The sequence below is a fragment of the Bos grunniens genome, chromosome 13 (assembly GCF_055505025.1).
Source record: "Bos grunniens cultivar Pamir isolate PY7600 chromosome 13, Bosgru_T2T1.0, whole genome shotgun sequence".
In the NCBI taxonomy this organism is placed as follows: domain Eukaryota; kingdom Metazoa; phylum Chordata; class Mammalia; order Artiodactyla; family Bovidae; genus Bos; species Bos grunniens.
The window spans coordinates 28,657,619-28,677,214 of NC_141177.1; the positions used below are offsets into that span (position 1 = coordinate 28,657,619).

At 58.6% G+C, this 19,596-nt stretch overlaps 2 protein-coding genes and 1 long non-coding RNA gene across 10 annotated transcripts; 1 reads left to right on the forward strand and 2 right to left on the reverse strand.

Annotated features, from left to right (window-relative positions):
* Positions 1 to 2,096: 2,096 nt before the first annotated feature.
* Positions 2,097 to 4,745, reverse strand: LOC147360572 (uncharacterized). Its single transcript, XR_015139259.1, has 2 exons — positions 4,658 to 4,745; positions 2,097 to 2,270 (listed from the first exon to the last, which is right to left on the reverse strand). It is a non-coding gene; the product is annotated as an uncharacterized LOC147360572 (long non-coding RNA).
* On the forward strand, positions 4,707 to 6,127 carry RPS21 (ribosomal protein S21). Of its 3 annotated transcripts, none has more exons than XM_086332808.1 (6): positions 4,707 to 4,900; positions 5,147 to 5,209; positions 5,287 to 5,350; positions 5,490 to 5,561; positions 5,932 to 5,987; positions 6,064 to 6,127. In XM_086332808.1, the coding sequence occupies exons 1-6, from the start codon at positions 4,737 to 4,739 to the stop codon at positions 6,071 to 6,073; spliced, it is 429 nt and encodes a 142-aa protein (XP_086188934.1). In that variant the 5' UTR covers positions 4,707 to 4,736; the 3' UTR covers positions 6,074 to 6,127. The 3 variants fall into 3 exon arrangements, with proteins under 3 accessions (XP_086188934.1, XP_086188935.1, XP_086188936.1); XM_086332809.1 differs by having other exon boundaries at positions 4,858 to 4,973; XM_086332810.1 differs by having other exon boundaries at positions 4,858 to 4,950.
* Positions 6,128 to 6,225: 98 nt separating this feature from the next.
* Positions 6,226 to 18,783, reverse strand: CABLES2 (Cdk5 and Abl enzyme substrate 2). 6 transcript variants are annotated; one of them, XR_015139257.1, is made up of 11 exons: positions 18,340 to 18,781; positions 13,888 to 13,959; positions 13,722 to 13,814; positions 12,502 to 12,579; positions 12,146 to 12,254; positions 11,606 to 11,771; positions 11,151 to 11,254; positions 10,928 to 11,034; positions 8,978 to 9,101; positions 8,441 to 8,645; positions 6,226 to 8,321 (listed from the first exon to the last, which is right to left on the reverse strand). XR_015139257.1 is itself a non-coding variant. In XM_086332800.1 (10 exons), the coding sequence occupies exons 1-10, from the start codon at positions 18,726 to 18,728 to the stop codon at positions 8,181 to 8,183; spliced, it is 1,461 nt and encodes a 486-aa protein (XP_086188926.1). In that variant the 5' UTR covers positions 18,729 to 18,773; the 3' UTR covers positions 6,226 to 8,180. The 6 variants fall into 6 exon arrangements, 3 of the variants coding, with proteins under 3 accessions (XP_086188926.1, XP_086188925.1, XP_086188927.1); XR_015139256.1 differs by lacking the exon at positions 8,978 to 9,101 and having other exon boundaries at positions 8,441 to 8,839; positions 18,340 to 18,783; XM_086332800.1 differs by lacking the exon at positions 8,978 to 9,101 and having other exon boundaries at positions 13,888 to 13,956; positions 18,340 to 18,773.
* Between the last annotated feature and the right edge of the window lie 813 nt (positions 18,784 to 19,596).

Sequence of the window (19,596 nt, forward strand, 5' to 3'; positions counted from 1 at the left end):
CCAGATGCTGCCCCAATGCCAGCACAGTCTGCAGCACACTCTGCCTGCGTTTGTGAATGCAGATGTAAAAACCAGGGGGGTGGGGGGTCACTTATGGTCTGTGTTCCTTATCACCACGTGTGGGTTATATCTCAATGAAAAAGTCTAACACAGTAGAATAGTTTGAGCAAACTCTGGGCTTCCCTGGTGGCTCAGAGGATAAAGAATCCATCTGTAATGCAGGAGACCCAGGTTTGATCCCCGGGTTGGGAAGATCCCCTGGAGAAAGAAATGGCAACTCACTCCAGTATTCTTGCCTGGAGAATTCCATGGACAGAGGAGCCTGGTGGGCTACAGTTCCTGGGGTTGCAAAGAGTCAGACACTCTGAGCGGCTAACACACACACTGGAAGATAGTAAAAGACGGAAGCCTGGCATGCTAGTCCATGGACTCGCAGAGTCAGACAGGACTAAGCGACTGAACAACAAATAGAACGACAAAATAAAATAGAACAGAAAGGGTGACCAGCTGGACGCTCTCAGGCTCCTGGCCCTGACGGCCTGTGAGTACCAGTGCCCAAGGCCCCACACCCCAGGTCACTGAGGTCAGACCTACATGCTGGGGCTGCACACCTGCTGGGACCTCCCTTAAGCTCACAGAGACTAAGGAGACTTAGAGTCAGACGGAACTGCCTGTCTCCTTGAGACCAGAGGACAGTCTGGAGTTGTGGCTGGCGGCGGTGGCACCAGGGCCTGCTGGAGTCCCTCTGAGGCAGGTCTGTGTCCACAGCTGGACCTTCTCCCAGGGAACCAGGGCAGGCAGGACGGGCTGATGGCTGCAACTCCTGGCTAGGTTTGCACGGGGAGAATCGTGTCCCTTGGCCCTGACCTGTGGCTCACCCTGGGCCTGCGCCCAGGCCCGGAAGGAGGGTTTCCTGGTTTCGGGGCTGGTTCCCCTCCACACACAATGCGTGTCAGGCTGCCCGGGCCCCACCCAGCCCAGACACAGCTGCTCTGGGAGGAGCCAGGAGGTGCCCCTCAGCCCCCTGCCCAGGAAGGCTGTGTCCCATGCATCTGAGCCCTGCTTACCTGCCATGGGCTAGGCCCCAGGACAGTGCAGGTGAATGGGCAGTGGATGCTGGACGCGGACACTGGCCAACACCTCTGGCCACCGGCACCCTACTGGGCAGCCTGAATGGGGTCCTGTGTGAGATGCGGGTGGTGAGATGCGGCTTCAAGTCAACCCAGGAGTCAGCTCTACAGCCGTGTAGACCTGGGGTCACGGCATAACAACCCAAATGATGGTGGCGGCGGTGGTGCTGAGGGTGACAGTGACGCTGGTGGTGACAGTGGGGCTGAGGACCGACTGCCGCGTCCACTCTGAGCTCCCCAGGCGTGTTAACCCTTCGGGGTGGTGCTCTTACCACTGTCCCCACTTTGCAGCCAGGAGGAGAGACAGCTAAGTGACTGGCCACACAGCTAAGAGGCAGGAGGAGGGTGCAAGGTCAGCCTGTCGTCCTAATGTGATAATGCAAGGTGGGGTGATCTAGAGCACTTGGGGTGCAGGGGGCAGGAAGAGGTGTAGGTTCTGCAGGCCTGGAAGTGCTCAAGGATCCTGATGGGGACCACCCTGCTCAACAGCTGCTGCTCTGAGCCCCTGGGGGCTGCCCCAGGAGGACAGCATCTTCAAGCGCCAGGTCCTCCTGCCCCCAACCCCTTCACCCCACCCAGCCTCTGGCCCTTTCCCAACCTGGAGCCCTCATAGGAAGCTCAGTAAACAAGTCACCCCTTGGCTGGGGGCCAGAGGCCTGAGGGAGATGGCCAGCCCCCTACAGCCAGCAGGAAAGCGACTGATGAGCCTCTGTCCTTGAGCCCCGCCCAGGGATGCCTGCAGGGCTAGGCACAGCTCTTGGGCACCCCATAGTGGCTGCTGGGCAGAGTACAGGCAGGGACACCTCTCCTGAGTTCCGACCTCCCTCAGCCTCCAGCCTGAGCAGCTGCCCCGCGACCCCACGCCTGACTTCAGATGACAGGGGCACTGCTGATGGAAGGCCCAGCTGGCTCCCTTCAGGGACCACTCGCTCCTGTCTGTGGGACCTGGGACAGCAGGGTCTCTTCTTATTTTTAAAATTTATTTAAACAGACAAAGCAGTTTCTCAAAGAGGGGCTCATTCATATAGATTTCACTGCCAGGGGGTGGGGTCACAGAACTTCCTTTTGAAGAACTTGGCCTGAGGAACTCTGGCCCCACCCGGAAGAGACTGTGTTGTCTTCTGTGTGTCCATGCGTGTCCTACAGTATTTAAAATATTTTTTATTGTGATAATATAAATAAAACTTACCGCCTTGACCATTAAGTGTGCAGTTCAGTGGTATTAAATACATTCATAATGTTGTGCAGCCATCACCACCATCCATCTCTACAACTTCCTCACCTTGCAGAATGGAGCTGTATGCCCATTAGACACTAACCCCCGCCCCCAGCCCCCACCGTTGTTATTCGACTCCTCTAGGCACCTTGTGTAACTGGAATTACACTGTACTTGTGACTGGCTTATTTTAGCACAGTTTCTCAAGTTTCATCCATATGCTTGTCACAATTTCCCTCCTTTTTAAAGATGAACAACATTCCACTGTGTGCACAGACCATATCCTGCTTATCCCTTCACCCACCCAGACACGTGGGTTGCTTCCATCATAGACTTTTGTGAATAATGCTGCTGTGAACATGGCTGTACAAATCTCTTCAAGACACTGCTTTCTTTTGGGTAAGTAACCTAGAAGTGGAATTGTTGGGTCGTATGGCAGTTCTATTTTTAAGTTTTTGAAAAACCACTGTACTGTTTCCACAGCAGCTATACCATTTTACCTTCTACCAACAATGCACAGGATTTCAATTTCTCCACAGCCTCAACACTTATTTTTTCAAATTCATTGTAGTCATTCTAATGGGTGTGAGTGGATTTTGTTACACGTGCAAGTGAAGCAAACTATGGACAGGACACAGATTAAAAATCCAACTGCCCCTTCTAAAGAGCTGGAAGCAAAAGCACGGTACCAGCGCATGCCCCTTGCACTCAACACTACCAGAGATGGGCAAACCACCTAAGCTCCCCTCCAGCCCAACCCCTGGACCCATTCCTACGCTCACGCCACATAATGGAGCGGACAAGGGAACCTATTACTTGTTTTCACTCCTTCCTACTGCAGCAGGAACCCTGATAAAGCCTTGCCTGAATTTCTTATCTCATCTCATATCAATTTCTATCGACTAGGGAGGACAAGAAAGGCTTCCCAGGTGGTGCTAGTGGTGAAGAATCCACCTGCCAGTGCAGGAGATCCAGGTTCAACCCCTGAGTTGGGAAGATTCCCTGGAGGAGGGCATGGCAGCCCACTCCAGTATTCTTGCCTGGAGAATTCCATGGATAGAGGAGCCTGGAGGGCTACAGTCCATGTGGTCGCAGAGTCCGAAGCAACTTAGTACACATGCATGCAGGGAGGACAAGAACCCTGGTCCATAATACAACCACAAGCATAAACACGTGATGTCCCTGCATGTGCTGGGGGTCCTGGAAAGGGCACACATCTCCAGCTGGCACCAACAGGGAATGATGACCTTCCTACAGGGCACTGGCCTCAGTGACCTGAGGCCCAGCTGCCAGAGCCCAGTGGAAGCAACAGCAAATACACTGCCCACTCGAACACTGGTTTCCAGGTATGAGAAGCCTCAGCCCTGACCAGGCCCAGACATTAAACCCTCCCGGACCTATACAGAAGTTGGCTGTGACTCAAATGGAGCACCGTGAGGACAGGCCGACCAGGATCATTCGCAGTCGCCACAAGGTGAGCAGACACAGCCCTGGAAGAGCCCTCATCTGTGCGACCTCACGGAGACTTGAGTCGGGGAAGTGAGGGGGTACCCAATCTTGGAGGACCGGGCGGGTTTGCCGAGTAAGAGGTATCGGGATTTCCGAGACTCCACTGCCGGGCTCGGCCCTGGGCAGCAGGGGCGGCGGGGTGTACAAGCTCTGGAGTCGACCCCCGAGGGGCCCTCTCTCTCATATGAAAGATGAAGTCCCAAGGGGGTGTTTCAGCTGAGATGGCGGGGCACAATCACAGGATTGCGGGACGGGGGGCTCTGGAGTTAGCTCTGCAGCCTGGAGTTTTTCTGTTTTCTTCATTAACAGACTCTCGCACCAGGGACGGGCCTGGCATAGACAGCTCCGGGGAGGATGGAGTGGGACTGATGTGGCGGAAGGATCCTGAGCAGGGCCCAGATAGTGCTGAGCACCCGCCGTGCGGGTCTGACCTGGCTCCGTCACGAGGCGTGGCCAAACTCCTTTCTAGCTCAGACCCGGGTTTCTGGGGCAGTTAAGTTCCATTTTCGGGAGAAGCCCGTCACCCGAGCCCTGCCACTCCTCCTTCAGGACCCCAGGGCTCTCTCTTGCTCTTATAACCAGCGGCGCCCCGTCTGTGTCCATCTTCGCGGTGCTTGGCTTGGCCCTGGGGTAAGACCCCCGGAGCGATCTGTAGCTCCCACGTGCTGACAACCCGGCTCGTGCCAGCACTCCCGCCCTCCCACCTGCGTCGGGGCCTGCCTGGGTGCCCTTGGCACTGGCCGATCCCGGCGGCGGGAAGCGCCCACCCGGGCGAAAACCACCGCTGCGAAGACGCGCCCACCTGCGATCTCGCAAGTTCGCACCAGCAGCCCGCCCAAATCCGTGGGACGCCTGGAAGTTTCCGACCACTGGAAGCGGAAATGCGTCACAGTGACCGGACCGCCCCCTCCTCCGACCCCGCGCAAACTCGCGGCGGGGCGCGGGACCCGGAAGTACTCGCCGAGGCCCCGCCCCTCCCGCCAATAGCGCTGCCGGGGGAAGTGGCGCTTCCTTTCTGCGCTCGAGCTCATCGTGGTGCCATCAGGTGGGCTGCGCGGCCGGCGTCCGGGCAAGGGGGACGGCGCGGAGCCCGAGGTCGGGAGGGAGGATGGCACGAGGTCTGGGACCGGTGCAGGAGAACGGCTTTAGGGCTCGCGGTCGGGGGGTAGGGGGACGGCGCTGGGCCCGGGATCGGGACGGGAACATAGCCTAGCGCGCGGTGGTCGGGGCTGGGCTGGGAGGGGCGCGCGGACACGGTCCGCCCTCACGAAGCCGCCTTGGGGTCCCGCAGACGCTGGCTCAACATGCAGAACGACGCCGGTGAGTTCGTGGACCTGTATGTGCCGCGGAAATGGTGAGCGTCCCCCTCTCCTGCCCCTAAACCCCCCACACCCAGCCTACATCTCCCCGCTCACTGCGCTTCCCCCGCAGCTCCGCCAGCAACCGTATCATCGGCGCCAAGGACCACGCGTCCATCCAGATGAACGTGGCCGAGGTGAGCTGGGCGGCCGCAGGGCCTACCCGCTGGGTGAGGGGGGCGAGGTCGGGCGGACTTGCACGTTGATTTCCAAACCTCAAGTTTCGACCCGAAGATGCTTGGGCACCTCTTTATGACTCCTTTTTTCAATTTTTAGGTTGACAAGGTGACGGGCAGGTTTAACGGCCAGTTTAAAACCTACGCTATCTGCGGGGCCATTCGCAGGATGGTGTGTGTCTCGGGGCTTCGCGCTTACCTTGTGGGCTTTTGAACCGGAATAGCGTCCCCCTCGCTGTCCCCAAGCCTGAGCGGGTTTGTTGGCGAAATGGACTGGAGCCTGTTGGCTCAGATTGTGCTGGTTGCCAGCCTCTTCCTGGGGGTGGAAATAGGACGCTCAGGATCCAAAAAAAGGGCCACCCCACCTTGGAAAACCTCGGAGCTTTTCGGTTGTCACAGGGACCTCCTTGAGACCCTGTCCCCCACTGTAGAGTCGACGGTCTGCCTGTTGCTAGCTAGTCTCCACTTGGTCCAACCAGTGGGCAGCTGGGCGGGATTTCTGGCTAGAAGAGCAGCTGGTCCCAACCTGCTTTTTTCCCTAGGGCGAGTCAGATGACTCCATTCTCCGGCTGGCCAAGGCTGATGGCATCGTTTCAAAGTAAGAGGACTGGAGTTTGGGCACTGGGGCCTAGGATGTTTCAGAAACCAGGTTTTAATGTCCTTTTTTGTTCCAGGAACTTCTGACTGAAGAGCATCCCGGACATGGAATATTTGTTATAAATAAATAGTGAAAACTTACCTGCTTCATTCTGTGTTTTTTTTGGGGGGGGGGGGGTGGGCTCTTCTGGGCTCTGGAGTGTTGGGGGTGATAGCTGAAAGGCAGCCTATGACACGTGTTGCAAAACCAAATTTTTACTTAAAGCACAAATACATTAATTTTTGCAAACAGATCCTTGACACTTGACAGTGAGGTCAGACAGCCACTTAGCACACATTTTAAGCCTATGGTGCCTCCTAGGCACTGAGGGAGTAGCCCCAGCCCCTTGGACACAGGTGTCTGGGGTGACAGTTCAGGCTGAAGTTTAATTCCTTAAATACTGGCTTCACTTGAGTACCACACAGTGGCAGCTCTTGACATTAACAAGGACACAACACACTAAAGGGAAGGTTACAGGGCCTGGTGAATGACTAGTTCTCACTATATAAACACTGTATTGCCATTCTAACATTTGTACTGAAATTCTCAAGGTGTGTTCCTCAAAGCTAACTGTAAACCAGCACGTACATTTTGGAAGTTGGTCCCTTCAGGTGCTTGTAACAGAAGTATCCTTGAGATACTGGACACCTTCAAGGATTGCCTGGGGCCTAGCAGCTTCATCTTTCAAGCCCCCTTGGTGCACATCAGAGTTTGGGGGTGTCCTGGGGGGAGAACAGGAAAGAGGCACTCGATAAATAAGGTTGGGTACAGAGTTGAGCTTCGGATTCCTTCCTGCAGTCCTCCTGAACCTAAGCGAGTGACCAAGGAAGAAGAGCAGCGAGTGGGGTAGGGCAGCTGTTCTGCACCCCTGCGGGGATCCTTGTGCCCTCCTGGGCTGAGATCTTGCTGAGCTACTGGTGGTGGAATGCGCTGATAAGGGCTGGCATCTCTTCTGCAGAAGGACCAGTCCACATGGACAGGATGCAGTGTGGGGCTACCCCAGCACCCCTCCAGTGAGGTTCTTGGGACAACAGTGGGACGCAGCTTGATGGCCCAGCCGACACGGTCCTTTCTGAGAGCAGCTGGCTGGTGAAGAAGCTCCAGTCCTAGGTCTTCAGTGTTTATGGTGGGGCAGCAAGTGGAAGAACTGGGTAACACGTAGCCTGGTGAGGCAGACGAGCTGGACACAGGCCTGCCCTGGACAACGACCAGCCTTTGGGGTCTGCCTGGTGTGACCACTGCTCTGGCCAAGGTGGCTTTCCCTTCCTTCCTGGGAGGAAGGCAGAGCCTTTACCCTCGTGAGCAGGACAGTTGAAGTGGTCTGTCTTCTTCCCCGCTTGGAAGATCAAGTGTGGTTCAGGTCACATCCTCAGCAGACCTTGTTTAACCAGTTTTTGTTCCCTTAGAAAAAGACCCACAGAACCAAATCCTAAATGATAATAAGTACATCCCCCCCATCCCCCCGCCACCGCCATATTGCTTAGGAAGATCAAGAACCAGCAATCCAGTCATTCTGAAGGTCCTGGGTGTCATAAGCAAGTGGGGTTTTCTGGTGAGACAGATCCCTGCGTGGTGCAGGCTGGTTCCACGGAGAGGCCAGCTGGGGTACCTGCCACCCGGGCCCTCAGGACTTCACAGTGACGCGATCCTTGAAAAAACAGAGGTCTGAGAGTAAAAAATGAGATCACAACTAACCAGGAGTCTGCCCCCGTTGGCTTAGGCTGATGCAGAGCTCTGCTTGTGGATATGGGGAGGTGGGCAGACACCCCTAGGGGCTGGGCTGAGGGGGTGGGGGGTTCCACAGTGCGGTCTCCACCTCCGAAAACTCCAAATAGCCGAGATTAATGCTCCAATGGGTTAAGTCCAGCAATCCAGCGTCTGCAGTAGGGTCTGGAAACCCAGGCCTCCACGAGACACCAGCGCGGCGGCTCTGACAGCAGCAGAAGGCTGGGTGACGCAGAGGAGAAGCACGGTGGATAACACCACTGGACGCTGTAGACCAAAGTCCTGGTGCCAGAGCAGTCGTAGGCACAGGAAAATGAGAAGCACTGACAGAGCCCCAGGTCTGTTCAGCAGCACGCAGAAGGGCTCTCAGAAGTACCGTGGCGGTGTGGTGTGCTTAGGACTGGAAGCCAGGGTGTGGAGGCTGGCCGGCTAGAACTGCTGTGTGAGGCGTCTGTAATGAGGTAACACCTGGTTCTCAGGAAGGTACAGAGCGAGCTCCAAGGCCACGAGCACTGTGAACTCAAAGCCGATGAGATCCCGTCGGTTGAACCGAAACCTTTCTTCTAACTTCTGCGTCCAAGAAGAAAGAGGGGTTGAGTCGGGCCGCTCCTCAGGGGCCGGGCCAGGGGTAGGGGCCGGGCCCTCCTCTGAGACCCGGAGGGTTAGGGGCGGGGGCGGCCCGTACTCACGTCGATGAGCTGCTTCACGTCGCTCTTGCGCAGGTCGCTGCTGATCTTGGCGGCCAGCAGCACGCAGGCGCCGGCGCATAGCTTGCGGTTCTGCTTGTTGAGCTTACCCTGCAACACCAGCTTCTCAAAGTACACATAGGCCATGGACACGGTCACGGGCTCCAAGCCACACTCCTCGGACAGGTTCCGCATCTCTCGTTTCAAACTGCGGGTTCACACGGAGCCACGGGCTGTGGGGCTGGGAAGTGGCCACTCCCCGCTTGGGGGGCGTGTCTTTGGGCCCTGGGAAAATCGCCATTTCCTCCCGGAGGGCGCGGCCCAGCACAAGGGCCCATAGCTGGGGTGGTCGGGGGCAGCGGCAGGCTGGTCTTGGTCACTGTTCGGCCCACAGCACCCGCACTGTCCACAAACGGACACCACAGAGGACTGGGTCCCTGCCCTCCTGTGGCAGCGAGGGGACCAGTGTGGGGAGGGAAGGGCAGTGCCAAGGCATCGAGGGGGTGTGTGGGCAGCTCATGTGGGGCCTTGACCTCCTACCGATCAGGTGGGGACGGTCAGCGGCCGGCTCAGGGGCTGTGGGCGCTGGTGTGGGGGCCCCCCGCAGGTGTGGGCAGGAATAAGCAGCAGCCAGGGCTCGATAAAGGACAGAAATGGTATGAACCTAACAGAAGCAGAAGATATTAAGAAGAGGTGGCAAGAATACACAAAATAACTGTACAAAAAAGGTCTTCAGGACCCAGATAATCACGATGGTGTGATCACTCACCTAGAGCCAGACATCCTGGAATGTGAAGTCAAGTGGGCCTTAGAAAGCATCACTACAAACAAAGCTAGTGGAGGTGATGGAATTCCAGTTGAGCTTTTTCAAATCCTGAAAGACGATGCTGTGAAAGTGCTGCACTCAATATGCCAGCAAATTTGGAAAACTCAGCAGTGGCCACAGGACTGGAAAAGGTCAGTTTTCATTCCAATCCCAAAGAAAGGCAATGCCAAAGAATGCTCAAACTACCGCACACTTGCACTCATCTCACACGCTAGTAAAGTAATGCTAAAAATTCTCCAAGCCAGGCTTCAGCAATACGTGAACCATGAACTTCCAGATGTTCAAGCTGGTTTCAGAAAAGGCAAAGGAACCAGAGATCAAATTGCCAACATCTTCTGGATCATCGAAAAAGCAAGAGAGTTCCAGAAAAACATCTATTTTTGCTTTATGGACTATGCCAAAACCTTTGACTGTGTGGATCACAATAAACTGCGGAAAATTCTGAAAGAGATGGGAATACCAGACCACCTGACCTGCCTCTTGAGAAACCTATATATGCAGGTCAGGAAGCAACAGTTAGAACTGGACATGGAACAACAGACTGGTTCCAAATAAAGGCGTACATCAAGGCTGTATATTGTCACCCTGCTTATTTAACTTATATGCAGAGTACATCATGAGAAAGACTGGTCTGGAAGAAGCACAAGCTGGAATCAAGATTGCCGGGAGAAATATCAATAATCTCAGATATGCAGATGATACCACCCTCATGGCAGAAAGTGAAGAGGAACTCAAAAGCCTCTAGATGAAAGTGAAAGAGTAAAGTGAAAAAGTTGGCTTAAAGCTCAACATTCAGAAAACGAAGATCATGGCATCTGGTCCCATCACTTCATGGGAAATAGATGGGGAAACAGTGGAAACAGTGTCAGACTAATTTTTGGGGCTCCAAAATCACTGCAGATGGTGACTGCAGCCATGAAATTAAAAGACACTTACTCCTTGGAAGCAAAGTTATGACCAACCTAGATAGCATATTCAAAAACAGAGACATTACTTTGTCAACAAAGGTCCATCTAGTCAAGGTTATGGTTTTTCCTATGGTCATGTATGGATATGAGAGTTGGACTGTGAAGAAGGCTGAGAGCCGAAGAATTGATGCTTTTGAACTGTGGTGTTGGAGGAGACTCTTTGAGAGTCCCTTGGACTGCAAGGAGATCCAACCAGTCCATCCTAAAGGAGATCAGTCCTGGGTGTTCAATGGAAGGACTGATGCTAAAGCTGAAACTCCAATTCTTTGGCCACCTCATGCGAAGAGTTGACTCACTGGAAAAGACCCTGATGCTGGGAGGGATTGGGGGCAGGAGGAGAAGGAAACAACAGAGGATGAGATGGCTGGATGGCATTACCGACTCGATGGACATGAGTTTGGGTAAACTCCGAGAGTTGGTGATGGACAGGGAGGCCTGGCATGCTGTGATTCATGGGTCGCAACGAGTCGGACACGACTGAGCGACTGAACTGAACTGAACTGAGGGCGCCTGACCAAGGAGGTGGCAGGGAGCTGCCGGGGTTGGTCGAGCTGGACAGAAGGAGGGTGGGCTTAGGAGAGGGGCCTTGGGTTTCTCAAGCTCAGGACTCCGTGGGGGATAGGAGAGAAGGGCTGAGCTGGCTGGGCTGTGGGCACGGGGATGCCACAGGCTTGGGGACAACCGAGGCCTCCTCACCTCCTGATCTTGCTCAGCGTCAGCCTGATGTGGGGGAACTTCTCCCGGAAGGTCTCGTTCATGTCCTTCTTGAGGTCGGAGGGCTTCACGTACTCAATCACCGTCGTCTGCAGCAGAGAAGACCATCCCCATGCAGCTTGGGGGCACCTGCCCAGCCAGGGGAGGCGGCTGCACACCCCTTCAGTGCTGACCCCTCAGCCGCCCCCAGGGGCGACCCCCCTACCATGTAGGACGCGAAGATGAGCACACGCTTGTGCTTGCCGCAGGGCCACTGAGGGTCATCTAGCAGATTGGGGTTGTACTCCAGGGCATCCCCTGCGTCAGCCCCTGCGGGCAGAGGGCAGCCCTGACCCACCACGAGCCCAGAGCTTGGGTCAGCGGTTATGCCGACCCCAGCCTGGGGCAGGTCTGTCAGCGCCAGGGGGCAGCTGGGTGGAAGGTGTCATTGTAGGACAAGGAGAGTGGGGTTCAGGGGCTCCAGGCGTGGTCCTCTCTCCTGGGGCTGGGTGGGACGAAGGGAGTCCTGATGACGAAGGACCCCTGGAGCCATTGGTGAGGGTCCCACTCTCCTGAGAGGTCATGGCCAGCCTGCTCCCCAAGCCTCCTCCCCAAGGACCATGGGCTGGGATGTGACACCTGGGGCCATCTGTCCTGCCCCAGGTCAGGGCCCTTGGCTACCTAGCTCCGAGCCGGCTGGTGCTGCCCTGGGTGGGACGGGTTTGCAGCGGGACCCCAGCAGAGTGCGGGGCACGCTGGGCCGAGGCTGAGGCGCTGGGCCGTGGCTGTCTGGCTTGAGCGTGACCAGGGCATTGGTGGGGTACAGGAACTTGGCGTAAGACACAACCTGGAGAGGCAGGGCGTCAGGCTCAGCCCTGCTGCCCCGTCCAAGACCAGAGATCCAGTGAGCTCCCTCCCGGCTGCCACAGCTCCCACTACCCAGGACTGATGCTGCTCACTCCCTTGGGGGTTCCAGAATGCCCCATCCTTCACTGGGATCTGCAGCTGGAACTTCTGGTCCAGGAGTCCTGAGCCCCTCACCCTCACCACTAGAGCCGATCTTGTCACCCAGCCACCAAACTGGTCTGCACAGGCTTCTTGGCCTCCTCCCACAGCGACCTCACACTTTATAGGATTTCAGTCGAACACATCTTTGAGTCTACTTTCCCGGAAGACATGCATAAGCCCTGTGCTCCCGCTGAGCACGGCGCCAGCTCCCACCTTTCCATCTGCCCCCAGCTCAACACCTTCCAACTGGAAGACCATCTCGGAAGACACAGAAACGCCGCCAGATGGGTGTCTTTGCTTCTGGCTGTCCAATCTCAGGTCACTGCAACGCATAGGACGGTACACAGCTGCCACTCTCCACCGCCGAGCCTGAGGCTGGCAGCACTCCCACCTCCATACCCTTGAGCAGGAAATGTCCCAGGTACCCATGTCTAGCAGCACCTCCCAGAGAACCAGGACCCACAGGGCCTTTGGAGCCCCTGAGAAGCTTGAGCAGAAGCTGGTCTGCTGGCCCCTGGATAAAGCTGCGAGGGTGTGGAGCCCCCACTGGGTGGGGGTCAGCCACTCACCTGACTCGCAGGCCTTCTCCATAGGGTAGGACTGAGAAGGCCGCGCACAAGGACCGTCTGGCGCAGATCAGCACGATCCTGCAGGAGGAACGGGTCAGAACAGGGTGGCTGGCATTTCCCAGGAGACCTTCCTGCCTGGATTAAGGCTGGGCTTTGTCCCAAGGGTCAGGGGATGCCCAGCTAAGGGGGCCCAGTAGCCAGGGTGGGTCCATCTGGCCGCCCAGCTTTCACCGGTCTTTCTAGGAGTTTCAGGGCATTGTGTCTCGTCCCCTCAGTGAGCGCAGCCCTCCCACATGACGCACAACACTGCAGGCAGGGTGGAAGCCGGAGGCTAGGTCATCCAGGAGAGAACAGGCGGTGCAGGACAGCAGAGGCATGGCCCCAAGGACTGGCTGGCTGAAGGAGCCAGTCCGCAGGCATCCCAGGAGGGCAGGAGCCTAAGAGCATCAGGAAGCCCCAACTTCCAAGTCTGAAGCCAAAGTGGCCCGAGAGGGGCCCTATGTGGGGCACATGGCAGGAGGGCTGGCCTTTCCTCCCTCTGGGCACAGCTCTGCCTGGCCCAGCCCCAGTCCAGCAGGGAGGATGATGGTAGGAGACCCGTTTCCTGGCCAGGCTAGCACTCAGTCTGCCTGGGGCCTGCTCCTAAGCACCAGACGGAGCCCATCATGGGGACAGTGTTGGGGTCCTGGACTGTCTGAGCTACGGCCACCATGGGGAAGACTCAGCACTCCCCAAGTAGGGCTACCTTGTGGGTACCTGGGCACAGCCTCCAGCAGGAAGGGTTACTCAGGGTCAGGACGATGGCCTCAGGGCAAGGAGGGTAGGGCGTGAGGGACGTGGGCACCAGGGACCCAGCATCTCCAACACAGGGCCTCTGAGGGCTGTGCGCCCGGCTCAGGGAAGCCAGGTACCCTCTGTGTTTCCTTCTCTCCTGGCCACCCCACCACTTTGCCCGTCCCCACTATGTCCTCAACGTTCAGCATTTCTACTCAAGACCAGAGTCTACTGGGCGGCCCCTCGCCCAGGACGTGCTGTGGACTCCGGCGCTCAGGGAATATGAACGGAGGTGGGTGGGAGGGAAGGAGGGCCCACTTCCAAGGGGACAAGGGACGGGCTGTGGGGACGAGTCCCCTGAGCTGAAGGAGGACAGGGCTGCTGACACAGGCAGGACGAGGTCCCACAGGGCTGAAGGGAGGACACGGTGGGCCACGTGCCCATACCTGCTGTTCCTGGTGTCGTACTGCCGCATGTTCTTGATGAAGTGTGTCTTTTTCAGGCCCTTGTGTCTCGGGGATCCGGATATGTGTTTGGTTCTGCAGGTGAAAAGCAGGTCACTCTGCCCCTCCCAGACCCATCCTGGCCCCAGGAGAGAGGCGGGGTCCTTACCTTTGACCCGAGGGACATCCCACTGTGTCTTCCAGAAACTCGAGGGAGCAGCGTTGGGATGCCACACGCCTTCTGTGAGGAGGACAGAAGGGCCTCAGGGGGCAGGGCCTCAGGAGGCAGACGGCAGGCTGCCTCGGTACCGTGCTCTGCTCTCGGGGAGGGGGCCCAGGCCATGGGCCGGAAGCAGGTCTGCAGGCAGACCTGAGTGCTAGGAAGGGCCACCCGAGGCCAGAAGAGCCTGAGGTGGGGCGGAGTGCTGAGATGAAAGGCTGGGCATGCCCTGGTCTGCCCACTGCCTCTCGAAGCTCAGCCTAGGGGTCCCGAGAGCTCCCTCGGGCCTAGGAATGGGGTGAGACAGGTCATGCGTGCCCACAGCAGGCTGCAGGTGGAAGTACCTCTGGAAGGGGCCTAGTGGAAGCCTGGAAAGGGGACATGGGGGCCTGGCAGCGGCTCTGCAGGGCTGAAGGGCAAACAAGCACAAGTCCTGCCAACCCGCTCTGCCCATCTCAGTGAGTGGAGCTACCACCAGCACTGACACAGCTCGCTCAGTCCCCGGCCAGGGACACCCAGGAGCCTCTCCCCTTCAGCCAGGCCACCCTCACTGCCCTCCACTCCTTGTGCCAGCCCTTCCTCTGCCTCAGGGCCCTCGCTGGGGTTCCCTCCATTTGGACCCTCCTTTTCCAGGTCCTCCCGTGGCTATATCACCCTCAACTGGATGCTCAGCTCACATGTGGCCCTCATCCTCCCACGGGCAGCAGCCCTGGCATCACCCGTGATCCTGGGACCGTGTCTCAGTACTGTCCATTCCTGCCTGTTGCCCAGCAACCGGGAATGCCCCAGGTAGGGGCTGGGTAAGCACTGACCCACAGTCGGCGATGAGGCAGGACCTGCCCTGGCCTGAGACGGTACCCTGCTGGAGGTGGACATTCAGAAAGGACCCGAGCCGGGCAGCGAAGCTGGCCCAGTGGAGACAAAACCATCCCTGGGGAGGTGTGTGCGTCACGCCCCACAGGCAGGCTCAGAGGCCCCAGGAGCAGTCCCGCGTGGCTTTCTCAGGCTCTCTTCCTCAGGTAATTTCCCAGGTGGGGCCCAGTGGCTCCTGCACACCTGGGACCTCACTGACAGGGCCTGGGCCAGCGGCGCTCTCCATGGAGGCGCCTGGCAGATGCCATGGGCCCTTGGCACAATAAGCGCCCACACCCCAAAGCCTATAGGCTGCTTGACCTCTGACCTGGCTCCTCCTGCTGGTCTTGGGTCCCTGCAGGAGAGGCCTCTCCCCTCAGCAAGCTGAGCACCTGAGCCCAGCTGGTTTCGTGCATCGCTGTCTTCATCGCTGTCTCCTTTTATCTTTCCTTATTTTAAGCATCTTACACATCAAGTCAGTCCTCACAGCCCTTAGTATACAGGGGCCAAACTGAGGCACAGAGCTGGTTGGGGTGGGCCTGGCAGCTGCATCCCACGAGCTCTGTGCACCAGCCTCTGCTACCAGACTCTGCCACCTGCTGCCCTCCTGACCACGGCAGGGGCACTGGAATCAAGGCCACTCCGTGTTCTCAGGGCTCCTTCCCTGAACCTGGCCAGTGTCCGGGTGCAGAGACAGGGACAGCGCTGACAATGGCACCGTGAATTCTGAGCACAGACCAGGCCAGCCAAGTGAGGGGCTGCTGCTTTCCTGCCTCCTTCCCCACTCCCACTCCAGAGGAGAGGCTTGCAGCCTGAGGGAGGCTGAGAGCCCTGCTGGGACGAGGCTTTCCAAGATTGCCAGAGGGAACCCTGCTGCTGCATGAGGCTGCCAGGCTTTCCACAGGGGAGGGGAGTGCGACGCCGCGGCGGAGCAGGAGGGCACAGGCCTGGTGGGGCAGGCAGAGCACCTGAAAGCCCGCTTCTGACCAGCTGGGGAAGCCTGGAACCTGCCAAGTGTTAAGTGACCACGGAGTTGATATGAAAAGAAAATTCTAGGGAGTCTGAAGTTCAAGCGAAGAAGGTAAGGGTTCTGAGGATTCACTCCCTGGCTCAGGGAAAAAGCCACACCAGACTGCCTGAGTGTGGCACACCAACTCTCCACCGTGAGCCGAGCTGTGAGCATGCCCTGGGCAACCTGGATGTAACAAGAGTCTCCATTCCCTGGCCCTGGTCTGGCCAAGCCACCCTTGCTGAGCCTGTCCATCCATCTGATTTTAACAGCCCCTCTGGCCGGTAGTACTTAACACAAACCCATTTCACAGGGAAGCAAACTGAGGCTCAGAGAGGCGGTTTCACCTGCTCCAAGTCACAGAGCTCATAAACAGTGGAGTCAGAATTCCAACCAGGTCTGTTCCCAGAGCCTGGCTCAGACCACCCTTCTCATGACACAGACTTTGGGAAAAGACCCTCAGCACTCTCTCCATGCCCAGAACAAGTGTCCCTTGAAGCCCACAGCCAGTAGCTGGCAGCCTACTTCGCTAGGCCAGCCACCCTCCCACACTCAGCAGTGACTATCCACAGCCCTGCCTCTGGACTCCCGGAGCAGAGAGAAACAGACAGTGCCCACCCCAGGAACCCTCCATCCGTCAGACCCAAGGGCGGGGGCCTGGGCTCGGCAGCAGAAACCGAGGCGGGGCAGAGTCTGCATGGGCAGGTGCAGCCTGAAGGGCAAGAGGGACATCTGACCGAGGATGTGAAGGCCAAGTGGGAGTGAGGGCCTCACACAGCAGACAGCTGTGCCGCTCTGCCCTAGAGTGGCTTGAAGGAGACCTGGTGTGACCAGGAAACTGTCCTTGGGTTGAGGGCCACCAGGAGACAGGACCACTTTGTGGGAGTCTGCCAGCCGAGGACAAGCAGGCTTTGGAGCTGTTTTAAAGTGGAGTGACTTCCACGGAGAAAGCAGTCTTTTCTCCTCTCAGTCCCGTCAGGTAAGCAGCCCTATCTCCCCAGGGACATGGTACACTTACTGCCACTTTTGGGACAAACAGACCACTCTGTCCCAACCAGCCCCCGACTCCCTTCGGAGCCCTGGCCAGGCTCATCTGCGGACAGGATCAGGCTTCTTAGCCTGTGCAGATGCAGCTCTTGCTGAAGTCTACCTACGTAGTGTGACAGTGGCCTCAGGGCCACTCAGAAGGACTCCGAATGTAGAGTCAAGAAATCTAGCCACAAGCACCATACCCTGGCCTCCACCTCCCAACCGAAGTCCCTCAGAAGAACCCGTCACCTGGAACTGCCTGAGACCAGGGCTGCGAGGCAACGACAGCCAGTGCAGCCGTCATGACCTCCAGGTAAGAAGAGCCTCTGGACACCAGGGGACTGCGGTGAGTTCAAGGTCTGGGCCCACCCACGTGCAGCACCAGCTGCGAGACCCTGCATACCTCCAGGGCCCGTGAAAGGGTCTCTGGGGGAAGGAAGTGGGGTGTCCAGCAGCCAGAGCATGTGGGCAGGGGGCACAGACTAGAGGGGCAGGGCTCAGGGTCAGGGAGGCTCTGAGATGGGTGAAGGGCAGGGAAAGTGCCTGTGACCTGGGATGTGATGGGCCCAGGGACACTGAGCTCAGAGAGGACAAAGGAGGAGAGGGTGATGGGGGGCTCCAGGGACCACCAGCTGTGGGCTGGGAGTCTGGGCCAGTGTGGGAGACTCTGGGGAGAGGTCACAGTGCAGGGAAGATCCCTGGCCCACAGAGGGGTTCGCCCAGTTCAGAGAACGAAGGGGAACGTATGGTGGACGTTTATGAGTCCCGTGTCCAGTGAACTGATGAAATGGGCTGGGGAGGGGTGTGTGTGTCTGGAGCAGACAGGGCTCCGTGTCTGGGGGCTGACAAGGGTTGAGGGAACCCTGACCTGTGTTCGGGGTCTGACAAAATTGAGAAGACCCTGACCCCATATCCAGGGGTGGCAGGATTAAGGGGACCATGATCCTTAAGTCTGGGGATCAACAAGGCGCAAGGAAACCCTAACATACATGTCCAGGTGGTTGACAGATCCCAGAAGACCCCTGACTCTGACACCTTAGTCTGGGGAGGGGCCCAGGCAAGACTCCCTTCCGGGGCTGGCAAGACCCAGGACACCCTAAGTCTCTGTCCCTCAACACCCCAACATGTGTCTGGGGCTCACAGGGGATCAGGGTTACCTCCTGATCTCCAAGTCCTATGCTGATAGGTCACTCCAGCCCTGTGTCATGGGCTGATCCTGGTTTTCCGTAGGTCACCTCAGCCCCGTGTTAACGAATTGAGCCAGCCCACGGCCACCTCGCCACCCTGCCCACTATGTTGATGGCCCCAGGTCACTCCAACCCTATGTCCTGGGCTGCCAGGCCCCTAAGCTACCTCAGCCTCTGCGTTGACCCAGCCAGGGCCACTCCACTGATCCGAAGCCCAGTTACCCCAACCCTGAACCCTGGGCCAGGTGACCCCGACCCCCGCGCTGATCCAGCCTCGGGCCACTCCGCCGCCCCCAGGCTCCAGGTGACCCGGGCCGCACTCACCTTTGGCGCTGCCCGTCCAGGCCCAGGCCGAGGCCGAGGCCCAAGCCGGTGGGCGCGGGAGCGGGGCTGAGCAGGCCCTGGGGCGCTGGGGTCCTGCCTCCGGGCCCGGGCAGGGGCAGGCCGGCGGGGGGCGCGGGCGGCGGCGGCGGCGGAGGCGGTGGCGGCGCCGGAGGCTCGCGGGTCTCGGTGGGCGGTGGCGGCGGCGGCGGGGGCTTCTCTCCCCCGGGGCCCAGGCTCGGGGGCCGCCCGTCCAGGGAGATATTGTTGAGGAAGAAGAGCGCGGCCTGGCGGCGCCGTGAGTCCCCGCGCCTCCGCAGCGCCTGTGGCGCTGCCCTGGCGGTGGGGCCGGGGGACGTGCCCGGCGCTCCACCCGCCGCGGCTGCGGCCATCCTCCGACTAAGCCAGCCGGCCGCCTGCCGCCGCCCGCCCGCTCGCGCACGCGCCCGGGCCCGCCGCCGATTGGCCGTGGCGCACCCGCATGCAAATATACCGCCATCGCGCTCGCCCATTGGCCATCGCGGAGCCGGGGGCGGGGCGCTCCCCTGGGTCCTAGAGGCGGTTCTCATGCTGCCCTGGGGATCTAGGAGCCGCCAGTTTGCCTGCGGCTGGGCCCGCGAGGCCTGACTCGGGGCGAGTGGCGGCGTGGCCCCGGGTTCGAGTCCCCGGCTCGGAAGTCGCGGCCCCCGGACTCCAGTGCCCTATTCCTTTTGCTGGGCTGCGGCGTTCATGGTCAGCTTCTGTCGAGCCTGTCTTTAGGCTCCACTTCCCCTCTCAGGGTATGTGTCTTTGCAGGAGGGTGGGGCTGAGGTGCAGGACTGGAGCTGTGGCACCCGCCATCAGAGGTCTGGGTGGCCCCTCGAGGAGCTTCAAGAATGACCGTCGATGCCACCTGGTCTCCTCCAGTGGCTGAAAACCGCAGGCCCAAGGGAAGAAGGCACCTGCTTGGGGTGGCAGGCAGGGTGATGCTGGAGTTTCCGCCCCAGGCAGAGTCCTACACTTCTATCCCTCAGCAGCAAAGTGACCTTGAGTCTACGGGGTACCAGGCCTTCTGTTGCCGACCCAGACTCCAGAGCCAGTGGCTTCATGCTCAGGAGCCCACCTGCGTCCTGCCGGGCAGGGTCGTATAGCCACCTGTATGGCACTGGCCTGCTCTGTCCAGCTTTCTGCCTGTAGGTTTACTCATCCTTCAAGTGGGGACAGCGACTGTGACCTCAGGGTATTGTCAGGGCTGAGCGGCTCAGCCAGGGAACGTCACCG